This window comes from Apiospora marii (assembly GCF_038362585.1).
Source record: "Apiospora marii strain CBS 49790 chromosome Unknown utg000009l_segment0_segment0, whole genome shotgun sequence".
NCBI classification, from domain to species: domain Eukaryota; kingdom Fungi; phylum Ascomycota; class Sordariomycetes; order Amphisphaeriales; family Apiosporaceae; genus Apiospora; species Apiospora marii.
The window spans coordinates 3,109,758-3,136,251 of record NW_027117381.1 but is presented as its reverse complement, the minus strand read 5'-3'; the positions used below and the strand labels follow the sequence as shown (position 1 = coordinate 3,136,251).

Here is a 26,494-nt window from a genome sequence, read left to right as displayed (position 1 = left end):
GATAAGAAATGATATCTTGATAGATCGGGTCAAGAGATGTAATTAGAGACGATTATTAAAGTGACGATTGATGTATGTGACTAGCAGTGTACAGGAAGCATTCAGTTCTGATCGTCTATCTTGGGGCACGAGAAACTCGTCTGTTTATAAAACCTATGTCCTATCTATACTAGACACCAAATATGTTCCCAGAAAGCTGTGTTGGGTCTAAAGAAAGAATTGTCTTCACTCACACAACAGCTGTTGGTTCGGCATAATGGATGTTCTACAAACCAACAATGCCATTCATTAGCGGCGTCGTGATGAACATAACACCACTTCCACGCGAGAACTTCCCGAAACAGATTCCAGAACTTCGTGAATCATGCAAACGTCCATCCAACGGCATACGGAGAGAAGGCTGCTGCTGTTGTGATTGATCTTACGGCACGATACCTTTGGAAAAAGCTCAGCCTCCTTTCCGGTGATATTAGCGAGTATACTTGCTTCTTGCGTGCTCAGCCTACCACTCAGCCCCCAAAATCTCATCAGCCCTACCCGGCGCCCGCTGAAAAGCAGACATGCAGTGAGAAGGTACTGTTTCTGCAACAGATACCTGTGATCAAGTCAGAAGCGCCCATGTCCTCTGCCCACCTACCCACCCACAGTATGCACACACACAGACACGCACGCACACACACGCACACACTCTCCCTGTCATTTCATCGCGGACCCCAAATCTTTGGTTCCCAAAATTAGGATATCTAGAATATTGACGCCGACTGCTGAAGTTGTGTAGTATCGAAACCGGCGTTGGTCATGTAGCCCACCAATGGGGAGAGCTCCACTGCCCCAATACGACTTTGTGATAGCAGCAAACAACATACCTAGATGATCGTTATTGCACCTACATTCCTATACCTAGCTCGCCCCCCAACAGTCAATATTAAAAGCAAGGGGACTCTTTACTTACATGGCCGAGACTTGACCGAGCAAGAGTGAGTGGAGGAAAGAACCCCGCCGAGCTGTCTAGTAGTATTTCTCAGTTCTCCCAACCCATGTGTCACGCCTGCAGCAGCGGGCGATCGTCGAATAGGTCCAAGCCCATGGCGAAACAAGCCAAACCATGGAAATCGCAAATTTGACCACACCACACAATACTACCTACTTTACTACGTGCATCCTACTTACACATATCAATATACCGTTGCCTCGTCCAATGGGCCGTTTCCCCTTCTCGTTTGCTAATCAGGCGATGTGATGATGTTTGGCAGCATTACTTCAGCCCCCTCCCCCAACCCAACAACAACGGACGAACATATCCAATCCAATATTGGCCGCGTTTCTCCGGGATCGACATGGGACATGCCGCTGATGGACGGCGCGAACCAACCGTTGCGCGAGCATTAGTCTATGCAGTCCATGTGTTTGATTCGCTGCTTCTATTAGCCCAACTGCCAACGGTGACATCGCATGGGCATGTTAGTACATCACATAGTTTGTTGTCGCTTCTGCTGTTGGCCCATAACTTCTTCTCGAGTCCATACATGTAGACACAAGGACGAGACCACATCATGGAATAGCATCAACAAATCAGTGTAAGTGTGGCATGTGAGGCATCTATAATTGACTGAAACCTCATCAAATAATTCCGTACATGAACGATTACAAGCATTGGTATCGAACGATAACCTGAACGCCAGCCTCCACGTCATCATCGCTTTTGAAGCGTGCGTGGTATTCCGATATCCTGACCGCCAGCCGTCTTTGCGAACCAGCCTTGGCATGGTCAAAGCGAATGTGATGTATGCCTCCAGTCATGCTTTGTAGACAAATACAGACTCAAACAACCCCAAAACTCCTCCAGATAAAACAATCGAATCCCTTCCTTCATTCATGGTTCATCTGGTAAAATCTAGTTCTTCCAAGCCTTACTCAAAGGACTGGCAATCTTGGGCGCGAACTGCAGACTCTTGCGCCTTGCGGCCATCAGTCTCATCATAACACCCTGGTCCTTCTTCTGGCTCAGCAGACCCTGGCCAAGTTCAGCGTAAAGGCTAGGCTTGGGCGGTGCAGTCCGCATGAGCATCGCGTCCTGTTCAGGAGAATCTTCGTCGTCTTCGGCGTCCGTCTGAGCAGCCGGTGTCTCGGGAGCTACGTCCATGGCAAAACGGGCAATGGTCTCCGGCGCGGGCGTCTTGGGGACCGGGGTGAGCATGCCAATCGCATCCCAGTCCTCTTCGCCGGCTGCGTCCATCTCCTCGTCCTCATCACGGTCGGACGGTGTTCGCATCCAGGCGGTGCTGTCACGGCGGCTGACGTGGTTGTTGGGCACGGTTTGGCAATCACGGGGTGCCGAAGTTTGCTTCATGGGCGTCACGAGTGTGCCGTTGTTGTTGGCCAGAGCCTTGGGTTCCATGCTCTTGCGGCGGCGTTGGCCACCACGGGGTACAAGACTGGTGTCGACGTAGTAAGGGGCCTCGTCAACCCACTCGTTCTCACGCTCACAGCTGGTACAATAGTTAGTTTTGACTTCGAAAAGGGCGTTTGGAATTGTTGGACTCACTCTAATACCCAGCCAACTCCAACACACTGCACGACTCCGCCAGACTCGCGGACCTTCTCCATTGTGCGTTTGCCTCCATCCTTGAAGACGACGTGTGTGATTCCGATCTTCGATTGCGAGGACTCGTCGCTGTTGGGACTGCTGGGATTCCAGGTCCAGTTCTTGACGCAGCGACCGCCCATTGAAGTCAGGAGATCAACAAACACGGCACTCGCATCGGCACCTTCGGTAGTGTGAACATCCACGAAGCAAACCGCCCCACGTAGTAAGGCAGGGTTGATATCTTTACGAGGTGTACGTGCTGGTGTACCCATCGCCGACCAAAGTTCGGACTTGGAAGGGGTAACGGGCGGCTGCTCATTGTCATCGTCATCCAGATCCATTTCATCATCCTCGTTGTCCTTGGTCGGGGAGTATGAAATGACAGTCGCGTTTCTAGAGAGACCTCCGGGGCGTGTGACTTGAGCGCGAGATGCGCTAGCGCTGCGTCGCTTTGCGCTTCTAGGGGTATCATCGTCAGCCGGCTTGAGGGGGACCTTTGTTGTAGTGTTGAAGGTACGCATGGTAGAAGTGCGCTTCGGGGTGACAGGAGGGACACTGGACATTGTCACCCGGGACCGGCCAGTAGCGCCCCCGAGTAGAGCTGGATCGATGGGAACAGCATTCTCGTCCCCGTACTCCTGGCTAGCTTCAGACATGGAGTCGTCGTGGCGTTGGTGCTCTCCAGCCTCTTCGGCTTGGTCGGGCTCGACGAGGGACATTTCATGGGCCTCGGCAGCGAGCTCCATGTCTTCCTCGGTAACAGGGATGTCGTCAAAGACGGGGTCATCGTAGTTTGCACCGATATCAGCCTCCAAGGCAGCCAGCATCTCGGCATCCGCATCGAAGCTGATCTCGGACTCATCGGCTTCCATCTCTGCTCTCACTCTCATCTCATCCTCAAAGTACGAACTCTTGGCCGGCGACGCACGATTCGATTTGGGTGTGTTGGCTTCAACCAAAGAAAGGTCCTCTTCGCCAACATCATCAGCCGGTGTACTCGATTGGCTACTGCCGAGCTTCAGAGGGCTGCCTGCTCTCCAATCGTTGAGTTGCCTAGCAAGAGGGGTGAATCCGAGCTTCGAGCCTCGCGAAACGGATCGGATGGCTCGGTCAGCAGCCTTGATAGCGCTCGTGGGCAGACCGTTTCTGAGCGTCTTGGTAGCGCCCGGGGTAGGGGTAGCAGGGACGGCGCTCAATGTGAGCGTTGCTTCCTCCTGGGACTTTCGTCCACTGGAAGCGAGCTCGTCCTCAGACTCGTCAGAGTCGTAAGGTACCATATCTTTCTGTCGCAATCCGAACATGGGGTTAGACGGCTTGATTGCAGAACGGGGAGGAGAAGACTCCGGGCTGATGTCGTGAGCTCTATCCTCCTCAGCATCCGACATATCAACATCCATGGAGTCCTCATCTTGTTGTGCCTGCTCAGGTGCTGTAGGTGCTGGCTCAGGCTGAGCTTCAAGCTCGGCCTCATCGGCCGCGATGGTTTGTTCTGGCTCGGGAGCTGCATCAGCAGTTACTGAGCGCTTCTCCTGCAGAGCAGGATCCGCGTAGCGTGGCAGCACAGCAGACAGTCGGCCTGGGAACTCAAGTTGCTGGGGTGAATCGAACCGGATCTCGGCTTGCTCAACCTCGGCAACCTCGGGCTGCTCAACCGCGGCCTCAGTCTCGACCACGGCGTTGTCCACGATATCATTATCCGCCACGTGAATTTCTGACTGAGCTTCGGATACCTCCGATATTCCGGATACTTCGTGGGCCTCGTCAGCCACATCATCTTCTGCCCCAGAGGCGCCCTCCGCGGAGGGGGCCGAATCCTCGGGTTTGGTCACTGCAGAACGCATAGGCGAGCCCAGAAGTTTCAGCGGAGATGCGGGACGTTTAGCGGGCGATCCCATCAGAGACATTTTCAATGGCGACTTGGTCCGATCACTCTCTCCATCTGTCGGGGGTTGAAATCGTGCTATCGGCACCTGGGGTCTCTTGGCAGGGGACTGAAGCAACGATGCCTTGGTGGGCGACTGGGTCAAATCCGAAGCATCCTTGGATGGGAAGAGTAACGCCGGTACTCCTTCGACTCTCTTGGCAGGCGACTTCATCGCATCTTTGAAAGGAGAGGATGCGGGCCTCCGAGCTGGGCTAGTAAGAACCGTGCCGCCGGGAGCGTCTTCGGGTTGGTGCTCGGCCGCTTCCTCAGTCTCGTCTTCCTTCTCGGAGGTAGGGAAACCGTGGTCGATCATCTTGAAAGCACTGGGTGGCTTGACAGGGCTCTTCATCATGGGTTTGAGAGGTGTTTTCTCGTAAGTGGCCAACTCATCATCCGAATCCGAGTCTCGGGATAAAGACCGGTTCAAAGTATCCTTCTTAGGGCTCAGAGGAGCCGGCTTTTCCTTCTTGTCATCGTCACTGGTGGTTGTCCGTGTACTGGCGCGCGTGGCTCTGGCAGCAGTGCCCGCGGCCTTTCGGACCGGCTTGGCCCGCATGCCCGTCGCTGTCTCGGCCTTCTTCTCCTTGGCCTTGGATGTCGTTGCTGTCGTTGTAGTAGCGGGTACGACGTTTTCCTTCTCCGGCTCCTGGAAGGAGACCGACTTCTTAACGTTGACGACCTTGGCAGTGGGCCGCGAGACGGCTGACTTGAGACCGGGAGTGGGATTCGTAGTGGCCGATGTGCAGACTGTGCCCGGCGCCTTCTTCGTCACGGCAGTTGCACGAGTTCGGGCTGACTTCTTGGGAGGCTCGGATGGCGTATCGGCCTTATCTTCTTCCGGCTGCGCAACCTTGCGGGTGGTGCGGGTTCGTGTCGCCTTGACAGGCTCGGGCTTCGAGGGTCCAGTGGTGGTTTTCTTCGCCCTCCCACGAGTTGCCCGGGTTGGAGCAGTGCTGGAAGATGCATCGTTGCTCTGCTCTGGCTGGTCTGGCTGCTGTTGAGGGGCAGGCTCAACGATCTTCTTGGGCCTGCCGCGCGCTCTAGGGGGCTTATTCATGGTGTCTGCTGATGTGGGCGCCAGCTCATCTGCGGTGTCGTGGGTTTCCTCATCGTTTTCCTCGTCAGCTCTCGTTTTTCGCTTGGTCGAAGGAGCGGTTCTAACGGCGGCAGCTGCCTTCGATGCGATAACTTTTGATGCGGCAGCTGCCTTGGTGGTGGTAGATTTTGGAGCGCTGCTGCTGCCGCCGGTGGCAGCAGCGGCGCGGGCTCTGGTAACCCGTTTCGGCGGGCTCTGAACATCCATCTTGGGCTTTTCAAAGGACGTTGTTCTGGTGTCTCTACCTTACCTGTAGATGTAGAGGGAAAAAAAAAAAAAAAAAGGCGTGCAAAAATGAACGGGGGTTTGTTGACCGACGCGGAGAGCTTCACCGATGGGTCAACATCAAAGCCCGCCTAGTGGATGTGGATGTCGCTGTAGCAACTGCTACTTTAATTGGCCGGAATAAAATCGGAAAAACGCGAAGAGAGAATAGATCTCACGCAGTCAGTGCGATAGGAGGTACATTCATACCTACACGTGGACGCGACTGTGCTAAACTGAGCAAGGAAGCTAAACCAATAAGAGGTTGCCTACGAGAGCGGCAAGCGTAACGTCTAAAACGCGTTGTTCATCACACTAAATCATCCCTGATCCGTACGATACGTTATCTTTTGTTGGAAAGCAGCGTTGTGGCATCCAAGGGGTACAAACTCCTGCGAGAAAAAACAGGTCAAGTCCCCAGGAAGAAGAAGTTCTACGAAATATTATTACAGTAATATTCGTTTATTCCACTGTAATAACCTGGAGTAAGTGGAATAATCAAGACGGTTTCTTCCTACGACCGCCTGGGGTACTACCTATTTGTGCACTTATTTACGTTTTAGACTGGATGGTGTTTACGGCCAACTGCTGCTGGCATCTTTACCCCCATTGGCAGCTACCCTGCAGGTGCTCAGAATGTGTTTAGAAACACTGCCTACCTATCGTTGGGGCTCGCTGTATCTGCCCTCATGCCTGGCATGATTTATGTTCCTGCCGAAACAAGCAGGTGAGGGAGTCTCAATACTGAGTTTATGAGGTGCATGCATTTCGCGAGTCGCTTTTGCTCAGTCGTCATGGTTGGAGCTTTTGACGTACCTAATGGGACGATTCGGCACTCGTGGAGCCGTGACTTGATGTTATCGGCCTCCCGAGTTGTGTAGGTAGCGAATCCTGGCTAACTTGACCCGGCCTTTTATAATGAACATAACACGAGACACCTTGATGCCGGGTCTCTCCCTCGTCGCGATGCGTTCTTTACGAATTAAACTTCCATCTACCATTAGCACGGGTGTTCCCAGCTAGCTTGCGACCTTGATAGAAGGCATGGATGCTACATGTTTGTTTGAGGCCCGGTAGTTCCTAACATCAGTGTCGTATCGCTTTCGAGTGGCAAATGCTCCGGGGTCCGGAATTCAAATTCCAGTCGGCAGGCGGCCGCAGGAATAAACCGCATTTTTCTCCATTGCCACACCTGTCTTGCTTATTCCACTTACTCCAGGTTACAACAGTGGAATAAACGAATACTACTCTAATAATTTCTCGCCATACATTCCTCCCATCGCCTGAGCTATTTTCGGGTGGTGCAGGTGGATTGACAGGTAAGGCGCGACACTCCGCCGACAGTTCGGTCGCACCAACTGACTCTATCGAACTCTTTTGCTTTCGACCAACCGGCTTGGGAAAGCTGTCTCGCTTGATCTTGCATCAATCCCCCGCTCCTCCGTCAAGACACTCCATATCAGCAGCATCTCTGACGCCTCATTCTTCGTGAAACAGGCTTATCACCTTCTATACAACCCTCCTGACGATCACAGCAACGCTCCACCTGTACCATCCGAGCACTGTCGACACGGCCTGGTACAAAAACCGAGCAGCCACGCACGCGGTGTCGCTTGCCAGGAAACACCCCAACATACACATTCTGCAAGACGCAACAGCTGCTGTGCAAACAACAAGATGGCGTGGTCAAAGTCGACGCGTATTGGCATTATGCTGGCCATAGACGTGGTCTTTTTCCTCCTCGAATTGATATCAGGATTCATCGTCGGCTCGCTGGCTCTGCAGGCGGATGCTTTCCACATGCTGAATGATATCATCTCTCTGCTTGTTGGTCTCTGGGCAGTCACAGTAGCCAAGAGACAGACAACAGACAAATACTCGTTCGGTGTAAGTGATTGACCTTCTTCTATATATCCTGGATGCGAAAGAGCACAGCCAACTTGCTCGTACAAGGCAGCTGACATTTTGTTTGTTGCAGTGGCTGCGTGCCGAGATTCTTGGTGCATTCTTCAACGCCGTCTTTCTCATTGCGCTCTGCGTGTCTATCATTCTCGAAGCCGTTACCCGATTAATCGATCCTCCTTCCATTGAGCAACCCAAATTGATCCTGATTGTCGGGTGTACGGGCCTGGCTTCAAACCTGATTGGGTTCTTCGTGCTTGGGGGGCATGGGCATTCCCATGGTCCTGGGGATCATTCACATGGAGACGGCCATGACCATGGCCATGAACATACCCATGATCACGACAATGCCCATGCCGCTGAGGAAGGCAGGGTCCACCCAAATGTTGCTGATGAAGAAGCTCCAGCTATGGATGCCCTACCCCATGTCGCACTTGCCAGAGCTACCAACGGGAAAGACTCAAAGTCGCCGGAGACAGTCCGTCGCCTCAATCTTGCGGAAGACGCTTCTGAGCGAAGTGACGGTCGACGTCGCGCAGGCAGTCTTAAGCACACTCGCTTGCAAAGCATTGACGACCTCAACCTGTACCCCTCAAGCTTCCGGCAGAACATCATCGATCGTAACAGGACGAATATAGCAGAGTCGGAGGGGAGCTCAGTTAACGACGGTTCCTCCACCGTAAACGAAGAGTCACAGGTCGATGAGAACTCGCCTTTGGTTTTCAAGAATGCCCCTCACAACTCATACGGGGCTGGCGAGAATGGTCAGCATAAGGGGCACTCATCATCCCGGCAGCCAAGAGGCAGACGTGACTCTCTGGAGCATCATGAACACAACCACAACAAGCCACGAAAACCGGGCAAGAAGGGGCACGGACACAGCCACGATGACATGGGCATGAACGCCATGGTACTGCACGTCATTGGAGATGCCCTTGGTAACGTTGGTGTCATTGTTACTGCCTTGGTCATTTGGCTCACTGAGTGGCCCGGAAAGAACTACGCGGATCCCGCGGTCTCTCTGTTCATCACGTTCATCATTCTACGATCTGCGCTCCCCTTTACCTTTGCCACGTCTAACATCTTGCTGCAAGCCACTCCGGACCAAATTGACATTCAAGACATCAAGGAGGATATCCAAGCTCTTCCAGGAGTTATTAGCTGCCACCATGTCCACATCTGGCAGCTGTCAGACACCAAGATTGTCGCGTCAATGCACATCCAAGTTGCCTTCCCTATCACGGAAGAAGGTGGCGAGAAATACATGGCACTTGCCAAATCGGCGCGCAAGTGCCTCCATGCATATGGCATCCACAGCGCCACCATCCAGCCGGAGTTTTGCCTTGACCAGGCATGCAACCATCTTGATGCATCCATGATGACGGACGGTACTTTGGATGGTCAAGCAATGGCCAACTGTGCCAATGGCGAGAGTCCCCCATGTCTTCTTGAGTGCGTGGATGACTGTGTGGGACAAAAATGCTGCGCTGTACCACCATCATCAAATGGCGATGCTGCTAGCCACAAGTCTGGCCATTCAGGTCACAGTCACAGCAACGGCCACGACCATGACCACGATCACGGCCACGAACATGGCCACGACCATAGACATTAGTTTTGTCTACCTTGGTACATGTGATTTTACTACGGGCAGCTGGGAGCATTCCTAGAGACATTTCCGTGGGGAAAGCTCTCACTTGTGACTGCCAGCGAATGGGGGGCTGTTTTTCATCGGCGCTTTCTGATACTGAGCGGGCTTGGGCCATGGTATGCATTGGGAGGTTGCGTTTGTCTTTCATTTGTTAAACTGTACTATATACGGGGAGGGACTGCATACGCCTCGAGTGAGGTTTGGTTTGCGGGCTAGACACTGGGAGGGACTACACCTCGAAGCGAACCGGTTGGTTCGTGGGGCTAGACACCGGCTGCAAAGGCGCTATTCATCCGAAGTCACTATATGCCATCCGATAAAGATAATAATTTTTGAGACAACTGTCAAAAGCACAAGAAAGTGTGTTCTCGGACGAAATCCGTGCGCATTCTAGCCTACTTCTGTCCGATCTCGTACCCTATCTTTCTTATCCTGTGCTGTCATTTGTCAATCCTGGTGTCCAGATGTGACGCGGATGCCCACTACGCCGGATTGTGCCGACTGATGAAGTACTCACTTGGTTGATCTTGTCGCGCCTGTTTCGGACCTCTGCTGTAAGCTCTGAGCCAGCTTTGGGGTGCTTACTGTCTTTGAGGTACGGGTTATGCGGGACAACGCTGCTGGCGTGTGCAACATCATTTGCCTATGTACATGCGTACCCTGTCTTGCAATTAACTGTAGACAGCACGAAGTAACGGCACGAGGGTAAGACCGTAGCAGGCATACAATTGACACGATGCCGTGAATGGAGGAACTGGCCAGCAGCATCTGCCAGTACCCAATAATACTGCAAGACGAAGTAGACTTGGTATTGGATTTAGGTGTACCATCTCGAATGCAAGATACAGGTTCATTTCCGGGATGGAGTCTAGCTACTATTAACTCTACACCAATTTGGCCAGTCTGCTTTGATTCGCTTTTCCTCTTGTTGCCTTATATATACCTCGCACAAAGTCCCAAGACTGATGATGCTCCAGGAGACTTTGACCTTCGCCTTCCTAAGTAGGAGCATCTCTGGTGAGTGGCAATCAATTAGATTGCCACCTGTCTGCCGCATTCCAGCCAGAACATATAGATTGATCTTACTTAGGCAATCTCCATATTGGCTGCGTGATTGATCTGATATCACGAGCCGTGGGGGCGGAACAACCCCGGATCCCGAAGGAAATTACAGGAAGATTCGCCACGCTCTGAACCGTTCGGGGACGGGCTGGATATTTATACAAGAGTAGACGTGCTGGGTCGTAGGTGTGGCGTTCGAGTACTATCTCATCGCAACCTCGGTTGGAATTGGGGTGTTAAGTCGTTTGAGAACAACGGGATGACTTCTGTGGATGTAAAATGCAACCCCTCTGCTGCCGTGCGGCAAATGCTTCCCCCAGTCGCTTAGCGAGCTATATACCGGCTGTGGTATTCTCTGGGGAAGGTAGTACTCCGGCATGCTAGCGAAAGTGCATACGCAAGCCGTGTTGACCTTTGGGGATTGGTCCTTGTAATAGGCGGTAGACTGTGAGTGGTATTCCGGATAATCCAGGTAACTGCGGAGAAGGCCGCACCTATACCATCCGACGCGTCTGAAGATATCATAGGGTGTTCTTTACCAAGAGCGTGTTGATGTTGGCAACGCAGAGGCTTGATTAGGCTTTGTGTACCAATGTATCAGATGGCAAGCTGGAGCGGGACGAACGCCTAGTAATCCGATATTGGAAACGCGTTGTTGCATCGTACTTATACCCGCGTCATGTATCTGCGGTCATATACAAGGCGATGAAAGCAACAAGGAGCTTGTCATGTCATCACGGGGGTTACAGTTAGCTGTTCTTATTCCTCTGTAATTCTGCCTTCGTGGGGCTTTCAAAGATGAGACTCACAACGAATATGAAAATCGCAGGCGATATCACTTCTATTCCGCCAACTGGGGATTGGCCACGCACAAGGGCCTGTTGAAAGCGTATAAAGCGGCACGTACCGCAAAGCAGTATCCATATGGCACATGAGTAGCAGGCTATAGCCAATGACATCTCGTAGTTGTACCGCTGGAGAGCCTTATCGGGCTGTTGCAACATGTGCAGTTGCGCTATCATGACTCCTGTGAGTGCTAATATCGAAGATGTCCTCAGATAAGACAGAAAGGTTCGCTCTAGAGCTGTGGTTGGACGAGAACAGATGTTAGTCGGTCTCTGGCGTGACTGAGATGACTTCGAAGGAGCATCTTCAAGGCTCCTTTGAGCCCGGACCAAATGCCCGTATCCTATAATGTTGGCCACAACGCTGACCAGTTTGTTTAGGGTGTGGGACACTGCAGGCAGATAACCAATGAAGAAGTTTGTAGTTGCGGGAGGTTTATGCATGTCATTGGATTGCTGTCCCTCGTCTATGCAAGGAGCAGCTGGAATTGGCAAGGCGGCTTTCACGTAAGGTGGCCTTTAGGGAATAGCCTGAAGAATGAAGTGCCAAGGTTGCTATGTTGATCATCGGGTAACCTGGCAATCTCGTCGCGAACAACTCATGGGTGATAGAGTCAATATGTTGGAGGCAGGGGTCATAGAGTGAATGCAGGGCTGCGGAGTTTCTTCCTGGGCTGATCAGGCCAATGGTACCGCCAACTGAGCGGTGAGCTATGAGACGAGGAAGATGATGCGAGAGGGCGATATTGAGATTGGCTCACCGAAATGGTCGCGGCATGTGTCGTGATCTACAGCCAGCTTGATATAAGTTGACCACATGTGTGGTAGGTGCTTCTTAGATTGGAGGGAGCCCGGCCGAGACGACGGCACGACGGCGCCGGAAGCTAGGTCGATCAGTTCCAAAGCTGGCTCTGGTGACTCTACAGATTGTTGAATCTGTGGGTGCTGTGATGGACTTCTTTGCAGATGAGGCTCCTGCGCGGGCGCCATGACACCGTGCATGCATGAGCCTGGTGTCTCCCTGGCTTCTTTGCTAACCTGAACCTTCAGCTATCAGCTCGGTATTTCAAGACACCCTTGCCAAGCACCAGGTGGGCATTAAAGAGGCAGTTGTACAAGCGAGAGCCTCTTTGCACAAGGGCGGATGCTAGTACTACGAGCATAGGTAGGAGTCCATGTGTTTATTGCAATCAATCAATATAGAGTTTAGTGGAGTGAAGGGATGGTTACCTCGTGTGTGCCGACAAGGTTTCCAGCTTGGGATGAAGACATTTGATCTTCTTCCCGGCTCAAAAGACGTCTCATCTTCATGGGTCGCTCCCAGAAGGATCACGTGTGATCAATGGTCTCAGGATGGCAACTTCCCCATAGAGCGGATATGAACCAGGCATCTAGCAAATACTCCAACGTGACTGCCTGTTCGAAATGGATGGGCCAGCCTAGATCTAGCAACCCGCACTTTCCAAGTCAGGAGGATTACTAACTTATAAAGCATGCCTCCACAAGTTCCCGAAATGCGGAGAAAGTACGATGCACCTGGGCTGATCTTCCGACAACCCAGATATAGAGGCGCATCATTGCTCGGCTTATGTACCTATGCAACAAGACCACCACAGTACAGCAGCACAGTATTCCTATCGCATCGAAAGCCCCGACACCCCTGCCGCCTTACACTGCAACACCCAAGGCTTCAAGCGCATGGGATACCCGAATCGGGTAATCAAGTGCTTACTTTCAGATCCACCAGCAAAGGGCACAGGTATGCTTCCGGCATCGTCAGTCCTGCTTCAAGCCACTGAGCCCCAAATCCAAATGTGACAGCGAATTCTGGTCTGCACCAGCCTCATACCATCGAGACCCATGCCCGAAGCTCTGATTCATGGAATTTCATGGGCTTCAAATACCACCGCTACCTTTGTAGCGAGGGTGCATTGCATCTGGGGCCTTTGAAGTCGAAAAGCCATCTCCGCTGCACGAATTGATAGTTTCGCATCCCACCGATATCAATATCGCATGCAACGGCCCACGGAATTCCCTTTGCCTTGTTGAAAACACCGTATTTACGGGCATGAGAGCAGCAACGTCGCGCAGGGTGCCGAATCGCCCCCTTCCAGCTTACTTACATTAACACGAGGCCCAGTTTTGATGAAGCCTGCGGCCCGTCGTGCCGGCTCGGTAACCGGATCCCTACGATCAACCACAAAATGTACAGCCTACAGGGGCTTTGGCGAACCAGCTATTTGGTACGCCAGTATGCATTGGGACCTGTGGCCGATGCCCACAAACTGATGGTGGCACACGTACCGCCCTGGTGTACATCTCCTGCAGTACACGCCCGTCGATAATGCAACAAGGCCTTCTTTTGACGGTTCAAGACGAGATCTCGTCTACCATGGTGATGCCACTCTCCTATAGAGCTCGGCCAAATTGCCCGCCTAGCTGCACTGAACCCTATCGCCTGTTCAAGTAGCAGCAAGCTGGCAACAATACCGACATACCTTCTTTTGCTTCTGAGACGGGCATGGGCTCCGAAATCTAGTGTTGATACCACGCAGCCAAGCCCCGCTGAACAGGGGTCTAGTCATCCTCTCCGGGATTCTGGTCAAGCTCGCCCGTAACGGGGCCGGGTAACGTCCCACCACCATTCAACTGACAATGGCTACATTGCAATAACGAAGCATGACCAGATTTGGCTCAGATCGCCCTCCAGGAAGCCCAGAGCAAGTCATTCATTTAGTCGATCATGCCATTCATACAGCAAACCAATCACCGGCTTCTATGGCCACCAATTCGGCTTCGTGTAGTCTTGACGCAAGATAAGTCAGAGTCCAAGACGGCATCCGGATGCGTTCAATGAAGTCTCGAAACTTGCATGGCTGCTCTGCAGCCTTCAGTTCGTCAAGGACGAGCTGTTCGCCCTGGCTCGTGTATCGTTGTGTCATTCGCCAGTAAGGTGCTGCCACAGATACAGCACACCCCACTGAATGTTATCGATGCAATATGCAAAACGGCCCCTGGGTAGCGTGCCTGTGCAAGTACGCTTGCGTGAATGAAAACCGCTCTACGGACCGCTCCTACCGATGGGGCTGTTTCGTTGGATAATGGACGTGTAGGTAATATAGTGCCCTTTCTCTGGGATCAGGTCAAGTGACACTGTACAACCATCAGGACATGTCCAGGTAAGCATTCAATATCGAGGAGACACCGACATCCACAACATACGCTTCAGTGGCTTCATAGGATACCTTCATGATTATGAACACTGGTTCCGGCGGTGTACCGGCTAGCTGTACTCTGGTGCTGGTGTGCTGGTTTGGAGGCCTGGTAAGATGATGAAGGTACTATCATTCGCGTTTCACTCATCTCCCCATCATGTCATCTTGGACTCGCTTGACTTACACAAGCTACTGCCAACATTGAGTTGTGTTGCTTTCTCTGCCTATTGGTCGTTCGTTCCCAGAGCTTGTTTATCACTTCCGCCCATGCCTAGCCACACATATCGGATGGTTCAATAGAAGCCGATGGTCACGCCTTGAGCCTGAAGCCCTACAGTGGATATAAGAAGTTCGACTTGTGCCCGAGAACAAGGGATATTTTGCTTCGAGTTATCCCTTACTCATAGTCCCACCCAAGCACCTTCCAACCCTTCTCCTAATATACTTGGCTCTTTTTGCATACCCCAACGTGTCACACGCTGCGTCTTTGCTTTAAAATATATGATCAAACCCTCAACAAAAGTTGCAGTATCTCGTATATTCACCAAACCGAACTTAGGCGTTTGACGTCACAGGAAGGCAACGAGAAACGATCTTCAACATGGAAGATACCGAAGGACAACAACTCATCATTGATGGGTTTGACCCCAACCCATCACCGTTCTCGAGTATCGAAAGCACAACCACGCCAGATACCGTATTTTCCCCTTTAGAGGGTCCCATTCAGAAGACCCTCGGATTCAAGGACGCAAGATCGGTTGCCCGCCACAAGCTTAGCCTCCTATCCCTGGAGGAAAAGGTATGGACACATTTGAGTGCAAGCTAAGACAGAAGCTCATGCTTGTAGGTATCACTTCTCACGGCAGCAGATTTCTGGCGGACCAAGTCTATTCCGGACAAGGCGGTTCCGGCGATTAAGACCAGCGATGGGCCCAACGGCGCTCGAGGCAGTATTTTCGTCGGCGGAACCAAGGTTAGCCCACTTGTCATTTACCACACATTAAGGTACACAGCTGATCTGGGCCTACTTCAGGCTGCCCTGTTCCCGTGTGGTATCTCTCTAGCAGCCACCTGGAACAAGAATCTCATATATGAGGTTGGCCAGCATCTTGCCGACGAGGTCAAGGCAAGATCTGCTCATGTACTCCTCGCACCTACCGTGTGCATGCATCGGCACCCGCTTGGTGGCCGGAATTTCGAGTCATTCTCTGAGGACCCTCTTCTCACGGGCAAATTAGCCTCTCAGTACATCCAAGGCCTGCAGTCCAAGGGCGTGGCAGCGACTATCAAGCGTCGGTGAAACCTGGAGCACTCTCAGCTATGTCAACTGACTGGATATGCAGATTTCGTAACCAACGAACAAGAGACTCACAGGTTGACGATCGATTCCGTGTTGATGGAACGGCCTCTGAGAGAACTATACCTCCGACCCTTCGAGATTGCAGTCCGAGAAGCAAATCCCTGGGCTGTGATGACATCATATAATCTCATCAATGGAGTGCATGCCGATATGAACGATCACACACTAAAGGATATTCTGCGGGGTGAATGGAAATATGACGGGTAAGTCCACTGCAGCCCGATATACGTATAATTGTAGCTGAAGAGGTTTTCCAGGACGGTGGTTTCTGACTGGGGTGGTGTAAATTCAACTGTCGAAGCAATAAAGGCCGGCTGCGACATAGAGTTCCCCTATTCGACAAAATGGCGGTTTGACAAGGTTATCAAGGCCATCGAAGATGGCACTCTCTCACAAGACGACGTCGATCAGGCAGCAGAGAACGTCCTCACCCTAGTCGAGCGCACCAGGGGCGATGATATGTCTCCAGAAGCAGAAGAGCGAGAGGATAACCGTCGAGAGACTCGAGATCTGATTCGCGAGGCAGGCGCACAAGGCATCACTTTGTTAAAGAACAACAATTGCTTGTTACCCATCAACCCCAAGACGACAAAGGTTGCCGTTATCGGACCCAACGCCAACCGTGCCATTGCGGGTGGTGGTGGCAGCGCCAGCTTGAACCCTTACTATAACACTCTACCACTCGACAGCATCCGAGCAGCGTCCGAGCAGGAAGTAGTATATGCCCAGGGATGTCACATCCACAAGTGGCTCCCTGTCGCATCGCCGTTCTGCACTGACAAAGAAGGAAACCCTGGAGTGACGCTTGAATGGTTCAGCGGTGACAGGTTCCAGGGAGATGTCATCGTCCAGCAAAGGAGGACGAACACCGACCTCTTTCTATGGGATTCGGCGCCGCTGGCTCAGCTGGGACCTGAATGGTCGGCCATTGCAACAACGCACTTGACCCCGACAGAAACTGGCAAGCACACTATTAGCTACATGAGTGTTGGGCCTGGGAAGTTGTTCGTTGACGGGGAGCTCGCCCTGGACCTCTGGAACTGGACGGAAGAGGGCGAGGCTATGTTCGATGGGTCGATCGACTACATGATCGACGTGGAAATGCAAGCTGGCAAAGCCGTGGAGCTACGTGTCGAAATGACCAACGAACTACGGCCCATTGCGAAACAGAAGCAGTTCAACATGACTCACAAGTACGGCGGGTGCCGCATTGGTTTCAAGCAAGCGGACGCGGTCGACTACCTCCAGCAGGCCGTCGATGCTGCCAGGGAGGCCGATGTGGCGGTGGTGATCGTCGGACTCGATGCCGAATGGGAGTCGGAAGGATACGATAGGAAAACCATGGACCTTCCATCTGACGGTAGCCAAGACCGCCTTGTTGAAGCTGTTGTCAAGGCGAATCCCCGTACTATTGTCGTCAACCAATCCGGCTCCCCGGTTACCATGCCATGGGCCGACCGAGTTCCAGCCATCGCCCAGGCGTGGTATCAAGGCCAAGAGGCAGGGAATGCGCTCGCGGATGTACTTTTCGGACTAAAAAACCCCAGTGGAAAACTCCCAGTAAGTTGCTGTGCAACATGACCCCTTGTATGTATAGTGATTGCTGATTTCCATACAGACCACCTTCCCGAAAAGGATCGAGGACACTCCCGCATACCACAACTGGCCTGGCGAGAACCTGCGAGTTGTATACGGCGAAGGAATGTACATGGGGTACCGACACTATGACCGGACGAAGGTCGCGCCGCTCTTCTCCTTCGGTCACGGTCTCTCCTATACCTCGTTCGAGTACGGCCGCGTGTCGCTCAGCCAGAAGCAACTGACGCCCGAGGCGCCGATCCACCTGGTCATGGCCGTCACCAACGTCGGGCCCGTCGCCGGGTTCGAGACGGTGCAGGTCTACGTCCGCGACGAGAAGTCGGCGCTGCCGCGGCCCGAGAAGGAGCTCGTCGCTTTTGAGAAGGTGTTCCTCGAGCCGCAGGAGACGAAACACGTCACGGTGCCGTTGGACAAGTACGCGGTGGGCTACTATGACGACTCTATTCCTGCTTGGATTGCCGAGGAGGGCAGGTTTGACGTGCTGGTGGGGGCTTCATCGATTGACATCAGGTATGTTTTCCCCTTTTCAGCCTCTAGCTTCATTTGTAGATCTGTCCTGATGCTGACAATATCTTCCCGCCACAGGCAGCAAGCTTCTTTCGTCGTGGGCGAGTCTTTTACGTGGACCTTCTGAGACCCAGAGGTTTGATGGTTGACCCCTTTCTTTGGTCTCTATATACACCATATAATTTCGCTGTCATAACGACTCAGCATAGGTAGTTAATTATGCTGTGCATTCAGGGGACGCAATGGTGGACTTTTGGGGCTTAATTGCGAACAGGGCATAATGTAATGGGCCCAATACAATCATCGGCATTCACATATTACTACAGCATACGGTGATGTGGATAAATATGGGCGGAGATAGGCCAGTCATTTTGTGTTTTCCTGCGGGTAGTTACGTCTTTCTCTTGTTGGGTCTCTGGAAATACTGCTACCAGACTGACATTTCTCACACGCCTGAAATGAAGGCGAACTAATAATCATTGCAGCTTCATCAATTATTATCGCTCTTGTTTTGGCGCCGTCACGTGGGACATCCTCCTTATCGGCTTGGGCTCTAGAGTATTGATACGCAGCAGGTTATGCTGTGCCGCTGGCCGAGAGAGATGTCGGCGGGAAGTTGTTGTGCGTAACCTAATAGCAAACCACAGGGGATTGCGGAAGGAAAACGACGGGTTATGGCAGGGCAGGAGGAGGTGTCTCGTAAGAGAGAGTGGTACTCACTCGATTACGGCCAATAATGGCCTGGCTCGCTTATGTTTCTTCATCGAGTTTGATCAGATAGGAAGGAATGGAGCTTCCGTATTACCGTTTCGGGCTCCTTGGGTTCGGGGACTCGGGGGATGCCCAACCCCACGATCACAACCTAGGCGCGCTGACAGCATCCGTGGTAGGGAAGCCATACTTTACCGCCGAGGATGGTCTCTTCTGATACGACGAGTATATGGTGCTGTTCGGTTGAAGATTCCGAACCACCTAACGAGTGCAGTACCAGTTGGGACTGAGACATCTGCAGTCGTGCCAGCCAGACACCCGCCCTATGATTCCGAGGAAGCCAAATATCGGGATCCTCTTCTATATGCTCATACCCAAATATATATACTTAGGCATGGAAAGCTTAAGCAGGGTTTATATAAACACTGGACTGTCTGCCGAGCTCGTTGTCATTTTACACAGGGTGGTATTGGGATTATGGCACCGCTTGCCTTCTCACGAGGATGTATGCTTGCTTCTTAATGCCACTTACAGACATCTGCCAGTACATACGACCATATGCACCTGACAGCTAGGGATCCCGTCCGCTCTCCCATATATAAGCAGGTGACAGCCGGATTAGTAGTTGCGTCGGTGACGAGCAGCGAATCCCTGGTGTTGTATGTTTTGTTACTTTTTTGCTTTCTGTTTTGTTTTTGACGTTTCGTCCGAACCTTTGACATGTCTTGTCGTCTCGAAATTGGGTTCTTCTAGGTTGAGAATGCGCATGTCTACTTACGCACCTGCTATTGTTCTCTGGCTAAGGGACTTGTGGGAACAAGAGGTCCCAAGGTCCTATCATATAGGATTACTTGAAACAATATCGAGGATGTAGTTAGCAGTGGCATATCTTGCAATGTTTGCATCATTGAGGTGGTGTATCTAGTGGTGTTTGCTACTGGTGAAGGGGAAGATGCCATTACTGAATCGCTAAGTAGTAGAGTTGAGGGGACCTCGGCTTCCCACTGCTGCATGAGCTGCTACGAGCTGGAGTTTAGGGGAACTTTTAGCGTTGGAGCTCCCCACAGACAGCCCCTGGTCCCTGAGCTATGGTGGATTCATCATGCACCTAGGGCACCTAGGGCACCCGCCTAGGATCAGCCTCGCCAGTGACCAACTAAGGCCAGTACTTGGGAGATGTAGTGGTCCATTACTATTACTATTGCTTACGTATCGTCGCTCGTAGCTCCAGTCACCAGTCGCCGTCCGTCCGTTCTTGCATTCATTTTCCAATAGTCCGACCATCAATTCTTCACTACCTTGCTGTCTTTGCCTATTTTTTAAACTTTATCGCGTCAATGGGTTTATGAGTCGGACTTAAGACCATGAGGCTTCTCTAGCCGCGCCGTCGGAACTTTATATAAATCTCCAAATTCCCAACAATGGCGCCTCCGTACGACAGCAACAAGAACGGAGGCTATGGCCTTCCGCAGCAGCAACAACCACGACAGCAACCCGGCGAGCCCAACCTACAAGCCGTCCTCGAAGATATTGTCGCCAAGGCCCAGATCACGGCGCGGCGGATACGGACTTTCTGGAATAGTCCCAACGGCGTCCGACTGCGCAATGTCACCATGAAGATCGCCAAGCAAATCCAGCTCAACCTGGCTGCGCGCCGCCTCCTGAGCTTCCCGCATTTGCTCGTCGCCCTCTGGGTGATTCTTCTGATGTGGGGGGAGAGATGGATCTTTGCCACCAAAGTCAGGAGTTGCGATTGGGATCACTGGGAGAAATGGGTAAGTAGCAATCACCGGTTGGACCACCTCCCATGCGCCAAGTCGTCCGTACAGGCCACGGCGAGGTTGAGGCCATGGCCGCAACAGCGCAGAGCTTCTACATGACTGCAACTAACGAGCGACCCTTCCCATAGCCCAAAGGAGCAACGCCGCATCGGCTCGTTTTTGTCGCGGATCCTCAGATCATCGACCCGAAATCGTACCCCGGCCGCCCGTGGCCGGCAAACCCCCTGACGATGAGAATCACGGATAATTACATGCAGAGGTCGTATACGCAGCTACAAAAGGTGTTGCAACCAGACACCGTGATTTTCCTGGGCGATTTGTTTGACGGTGGGCGAGAGTGGAAGACGGCACGAGGGGACTTCAGCGATCCGGAATGGGCCACCAGCCATCCGGCCGGCGAGCGCCAATACGTCAAGCAGTGGAACAAATGGTACGGCCAGGATTACTGGCTTCGGGAGTATGGTCGGTTTGGCGACATATTCTACAACTCATGGCCTGCCGGTGGCATCGAGCCGGGCCCTTGGCAGCGAGGCAGGAAGGTCATATCAAGCTTACCCGGTAACCACGACTTGGGTTTTGGAGCAGAAGTCAAGGTGCCAGTAAGGGATAGGTTTGGGGCCTTTTTCGGAGAGCCTAACAGAGTCGACGTGGTGGGAAACCACACGTTCGTCTCGGTTGACACGGTCTCTCTGTCTGCGGATACGTCATCGATGAAGGACAAAGTGGATTTAAGCCCCATTCACGGCCCGGTCAACGAATTCCTGGATGGGGTCAAGGCGGCAAAGCGAAGAGCGGCTGCCAAAGAGTTGCGGTTCTGGCGTGGCGAAGTTGAAGAAGTACCGTTTGCGCACAAAGTCGAGGAGCTCAAAGACGCCGACGTCAAGAACCTGCCAACCCTTGACCACGGGGAGGATGGACCGGATTTCCCGACTATTCTTCTCACCCACGTCCCGCTATACCGAGACCCAGGGACGCCTTGTGGGCCGATGCGCGAACACTGGCCTCCGCAAAAACCGCCCAAGGGACAGACGACGCCAGTAGTACCGGACCATCGGAACGCCATTAGCGTGTCACATGGCTACCAATATCAGAACGTGCTGAACGAGGAGGACTCAGTCAAGCTGGTTAAAAGCGTTGGCAACGTGGTCCAAGTATTCTCGGGAGACGATCACGACTATTGCGAGCTGGTCCACTCGGAACAAAAGGACAATGTCCGTGAGATTACGGTCAAGAGCATAAGCATGGCTATGGGCGTACCCACCCCAGCTTTCCAGATGTTGTCACTGTGGAATCCTATCGACGAGAAAGGTCGCCCCTTGCCTGGTGCCGGAAAGGCCACGCTCCAGACTCACATGTGCTTGCTACCCAAGCAGATCTCTACCTATACTACATACTCTGCCCTAGGCATCCTGACCATAGTGATCCTTGTGGTACGTGCCGCCCTTGTTCCGATCTTGGGCTTGCAGCAGTTTGCGCTCAGCCCTGCTCAACACGCCAACGGTGCGGTCCTACCGCTTTTTAAGGACAAAGTCGAGGCCGACCAAGAACGTGGGCTCGACCATCACAGCCCCCAGTCGTCCGGGACGCCTACCTCAAAACACCTTTCGGCCAGGACGCGCGGTCGTATTCCCTCTATTTCGTCACCCAACGGCATCGCGCGCAGCAACTCGCGGTCAAAGGCCGCTCAATGGCCGCGTATCGAGATCCGCCGCGACCCCTCCAACGACGGCAAGACGGGAGGGCCGGGCGGGGGCTACTGGAGAGCGGCGCCGCGCCAAAGGTGGCAGTCCACCATCCAGTCCCGCGCGTCGCTCGTCTGGCGGGAGGCGTGGACGACTTGTTGGCGGGTCATCTGGATGGCGGTTGGGTTCTACGCTTACTTGATGTACAAGGGCTGATTAGAGAGGAGAATGGGGGTGATCCTTGGATTATTACTGGTATTGCTACCACTACTTACACTATACTACCATCTATATTACAACCTGGGTTCCTTTTCTGGTCTTTTTCCTGTTTTGGTGTTGGGGACGGGCTCGGCTACTTTGCATAAGAAAAGAAAAGGAGGGCGAGTGATTTAAGGTTATGCTTGTCTGGGATAGAAAGGAAGAATTGGCCGCCTACCAACGCATATGGAAAGAAAGAGAGAAGTTAACTTCAGGTCGTCTACTCTGATGCTACTTCGTTGCCGAGTACAAGTTGCTATCTCGTTCTGGTGGGTGGGTGGTACGGGCAACCGAACCGACGGGTACGGCAGGAAAACGAATGGCTGGCTGGCATCATGCGGGCCGGGGTAGCAAGCAGCAAAAACACCAACAGCCCTGCATGTTGAAGTTTTTGTATCTCGAGAGGAAGCAGCATAAAGCTGCAGTCTCAACAACTCTAAAAGCTTAGCAAGGCGCAATGGAAATCGTTACTGGTAACAATATGTGTCATGAGTGTTCTTCTGTCTTCCTCTTTCGAATTGAAGGCGGCGGATGTCGCTTCTTGGGGCCATACCATCATCTAGTTATCAGTCCGCTTCGAAGAAACGGGAGCGACAGGCTACATCATCATACTGGCCGATATATAAGTTCTCAGTTTGTAACTATGTAAGGAGGGAGCATCCGATCGATGCAAGCAGGTATCCGACTCTCGGGTCACCACCTCCCCTCCCCTCCTCTCTCAGGTCAACGGAAACTAGAAAACAGGAAGGTGACACGGCAAAGGGAGTAGACAGGCAAGTAAGCGAAATCAGGCAAGGTGGGCAAAAGAGGAGCATCCCTTTCGCTAGAGAAGCAAAGTAAGGGAGACAGAGCAAGGGGTAAGTAAGTAGCGGGCGACACCCGTCAGCCCATACACATTCGTACTGATATATGCCAGCAATCGTACTCGACATTGGGTGCAGTCTACAAAAGCACGTCGCACATTCACGAGCATTTGGCAGGCTCAAACAGCAAGCGTTACTCGATAGAAAAGGGTATATCTCATTAGTCCCAAGCAGAAATGTTCCGATACTCTAGTATGAACAGTTGCAAGGTTCTTCTCCTAAACATATCGAGAGAAAAAAATAGACACTTAAAGATGGCGTAACAATGCGTATCCGTGTGTCCGTGTCTGTGAATGCATACCATCATCATCCTAATCAATCGTGATTCGGGACAGGACAAGCATCCGAAGCTGACCGAGTGAGCGCCTCAACAGCCTCCGTAATCATGGAGAACCAACCAAATTAGTAATACGATGAATATTTGGTTAAAGCTGGCCCCCCTGATGTTGGAAAAACCAAAACTCCAGGTATCCTTTCCCGTGTTGGCCCCCAGGGGATATAATATAGTATAAATGTTAGAAAAGCCTCCTCCGTTGGTATTTCCCATTGGACATGGCCTCTTTTTGAAGCTTTCCCATAAGCCCGTGAAATCTGATTTGTTGTGCTCCCCGAGTGTGTAGTAAATAAGTCAATCAATCAATCATCCAAGTTTCCCGATGTAACCTGAACTCCGTACGTCAAACTCCAACGCTGGTAACAACCCGGCCCGTAATCGCGTGTCGGTCGGTCTACGTAGCAGCGCCCACCCAATCCCTGGAGTGATCCATAATCCGTTGAGCAAAAAGCGATGGTATAATCAAAAATCAATCCTGCCAGCAACCTCATCCTGTCATGAGGGGCATCAGGGCGCAAAAGTGTATGTGTGGGACGGCGTATCGAGCGTTTCAGTAGCTGAAGTCGACATTCCCTAGTCCCATCTGTTGTATCGCCTTGTCTTGTTGTGTCATGTTTACGTTGTTTGTCGAGGCCGTCTCATTCGTTTGCTCCGTCGATATGCTGTCAGCAGCACTCGATCCCGTCATGGAGGGTTGGAGCTCGTGCTCCGTCGGTGCTATCCCGCTGTCCGCAAAGCCTTCGTCGCGAAGCTGCTGGAAGCTCCAGCTGGGCTCAAAGCCTTTACTGTTCCAGGCATGGGCCACGCGCTCATACATTTCGTCAATCTGTTCGAGACTGATCTTGCTGGTCTCGTAGACCATGCAGTAAACAAAGAGGCCGGCAAGGACACAAAACGCGCCCCAAACGTAGAAAACCTTGGGCCCCAAGTCGGCATAGCCAGCACCCGACCCAATGATATACGGGGTGCCGTATGCGATGCCGAAATTCAACAGCCAGTTGGATGCTGTTGTGATGGACATTGCCTTGGCTCGGACCTTTAAAGGGTAGATCTCGGCAGTTACGACCCAGCATACAGGCCCCCACGACGCAGCGTAGAAGAAGACGAAGAACATGACGAAAACAATAAGGATCTTGCTGGACGATGTGGAGACTTCGTTGGTACTGGGGCTGCCGACGGCTGTAGAGTAGATGGCGATGGTCATTTGACATAACGACATGCCAATCGCACCAATCAAGAGTAAGTTGCGCCTTCCCCAGGTCTCGACTACAAACAGCCCCGGAATGGTCGAGACGACGTTGACGACGTTGGTGATGAGGGCGATGAGGAAAGGGCTGTCTATGCCGGCACCATGGAAGAAGCTTGTTCCATAGTACATGATGAAATTGATGCCCGTCAACTGTTGCAGCATCTGCAGGCCACAACCCGTGAGCGTCCTGCGGCCGAGGTGAGGGGCGCCCAATATGATGTCGCGGTACGAGTCGGGGCCAAGTGTGAGTTCGTAGTCGTGGTTTGCTTGTATCTCGGCGAGTTCTTCGACGAGAGCAGGGTGTGTGATGTCGAGCCGTCGCAACCGGCTGAGCGATAATGCAGCGGCTTCATTCTTGCCGCATTTGATGAGGTACCGGGGCGTCTCCGGTAGAACCATGATACCAACTACCAGCACACAGGCCCAGGTCAATTGCAGGCCCATCGGAATTCGATATGCCGCAGCTCCGCCGAGGCTTTGGGTCCCAATGTTGACGATCGAAGCGCCCAGAAGACCGAGTGTAATGGACAGTTGGTAGGCACACACCAGAGTGCCTCGTATCCATTTGGGTGCCATCTCAGATTGATATAACGGCACGAGGAGCGACACGGCTCCAACACCGACTCCAGCAAAGATCCTATTGCGTATTGTCAATATCACACCGCCGTGTTCAAAACAATGCATTCCGAACGTACCGGCCCACCAGCAGCATCGGAATCGCATCGGCGCAGACTTGAAATATGACGCCGAAGCAGAAGACCCCCACAGCAATGAGAAGCGATATGCGACGTCCTATTTTGTCGGCGGCAGGGGCGGCAAGTAGCGACCCGATAAAGGTCCCTATGCTCAGTATTGCAACAATTATGGCGATGTTCGGTGGTGATATGGCGGGAAGGTTGTCGTGGTTGGCATCGAGGTAGCCGTTATTGAACTGCTTTACGAATGAGTTCATGACCAGGATCCCGTTTATCGTTCTGTCATGAAAAAGGCAGGCCAAAGATTAGTACTGCAAGGCTGTCTCCGACCGTAAAATCGCGTCGTGCGACAGTGATTGTGGTTGAGGCTCACCCAGTATCGTATCCAAACAGGAGACCACCCGTGGCGACGAACAGGCCGATCATGATGGCCGGGGCCGAAGAGCCGGCGACATTGTCGGGTTTCTGCCAGCCCATGGCTATCGCCATGGTGAAGGGATTTGCGACGTCAGGCCAGCGTGGCTGATTGTATCTCGAGGTCGACAGCGAAAGAGGTGTTGCGTGGGAATGGGAAGGTTGACGTTGAATTTTGCGGGTTCCTCATCAGCCGGCACCGATAGAGGATAGAGATGTGATTGATAGATACAGTAACGTAGGGAGTGGGTAATAATAGAAAGAGTTCCGGAGTGGAGAAATGGACAGGGCGATATCGAACGAGGAAAAAGGCGGGAGAACTTGGGAAAAGAAGGGCAGAGATCAGCGCGCTGCTGGGCTGGGGGTGGGAATCAATTACCACGGAGAACACCCTCAGTACCGCTTCTGCCAAGTGCCAAGGGATGAGGCCGTCCCATTGGCCTGGCCGGCCGCTGGGCACGCTTAAGCGAGTGCAGCCACCAGGCGTGAGCGATG

General features: G+C 52.6%; 5 protein-coding genes across 5 annotated transcripts; 3 read left to right on the top strand and 2 right to left on the bottom strand.

Annotated features, from left to right (window-relative positions):
- Positions 1–1,894: 1,894 nt before the first annotated feature.
- PG985_012521 (uncharacterized protein) lies at positions 1,895–5,814 on the bottom strand (the record flags this gene model as incomplete). Its single annotated transcript, XM_066832287.1, has 2 exons — positions 1,895–2,489; positions 2,546–5,814. 2 exons carry the CDS (start codon positions 5,812–5,814, stop codon positions 1,895–1,897), a joined length of 3,864 nt encoding a protein of 1,287 aa, XP_066680337.1.
- Positions 5,815–7,548: 1,734 nt separating this feature from the next.
- PG985_012520 (uncharacterized protein) lies at positions 7,549–9,388 on the top strand (the record flags this gene model as incomplete). Its single annotated transcript, XM_066832286.1, has 2 exons — positions 7,549–7,758; positions 7,850–9,388. The coding sequence occupies 2 exons, from the start codon at positions 7,549–7,551 to the stop codon at positions 9,386–9,388; spliced, it is 1,749 nt and encodes a 582-aa protein (XP_066680336.1).
- A 5,759-nt stretch (positions 9,389–15,147) lies between these two features.
- PG985_012519 (family 3 glycoside hydrolase) lies at positions 15,148–18,139 on the top strand (the record flags this gene model as incomplete). The annotated part of the gene is made up of 6 exons (XM_066832285.1): positions 15,148–15,345; positions 15,394–15,838; positions 15,890–16,109; positions 16,164–17,466; positions 17,525–18,015; positions 18,091–18,139. 6 exons carry the CDS (start codon positions 15,148–15,150, stop codon positions 18,137–18,139), a joined length of 2,706 nt encoding a protein of 901 aa, XP_066680335.1.
- A 2,005-nt stretch (positions 18,140–20,144) lies between these two features.
- Positions 20,145–22,402, top strand: PG985_012518 (uncharacterized protein; the record flags this gene model as incomplete). The annotated part of the gene is made up of 2 exons (XM_066832284.1): positions 20,145–20,498; positions 20,633–22,402. 2 exons carry the CDS (start codon positions 20,145–20,147, stop codon positions 22,400–22,402), a joined length of 2,124 nt encoding a protein of 707 aa, XP_066680334.1.
- A 1,789-nt stretch (positions 22,403–24,191) lies between these two features.
- On the bottom strand, positions 24,192–26,136 carry PG985_012517 (glucose transporter rco-3; the record flags this gene model as incomplete). The annotated part of the gene is made up of 3 exons (XM_066832283.1): positions 25,959–26,136; positions 25,586–25,864; positions 24,192–25,527 (listed from the first exon to the last, which is right to left on the bottom strand). The coding sequence occupies exons 1-3, from the start codon at positions 26,072–26,074 to the stop codon at positions 24,192–24,194; spliced, it is 1,731 nt and encodes a 576-aa protein (XP_066680333.1). The 5' UTR covers positions 26,075–26,136.
- Positions 26,137–26,494: the final 358 nt, after the last annotated feature.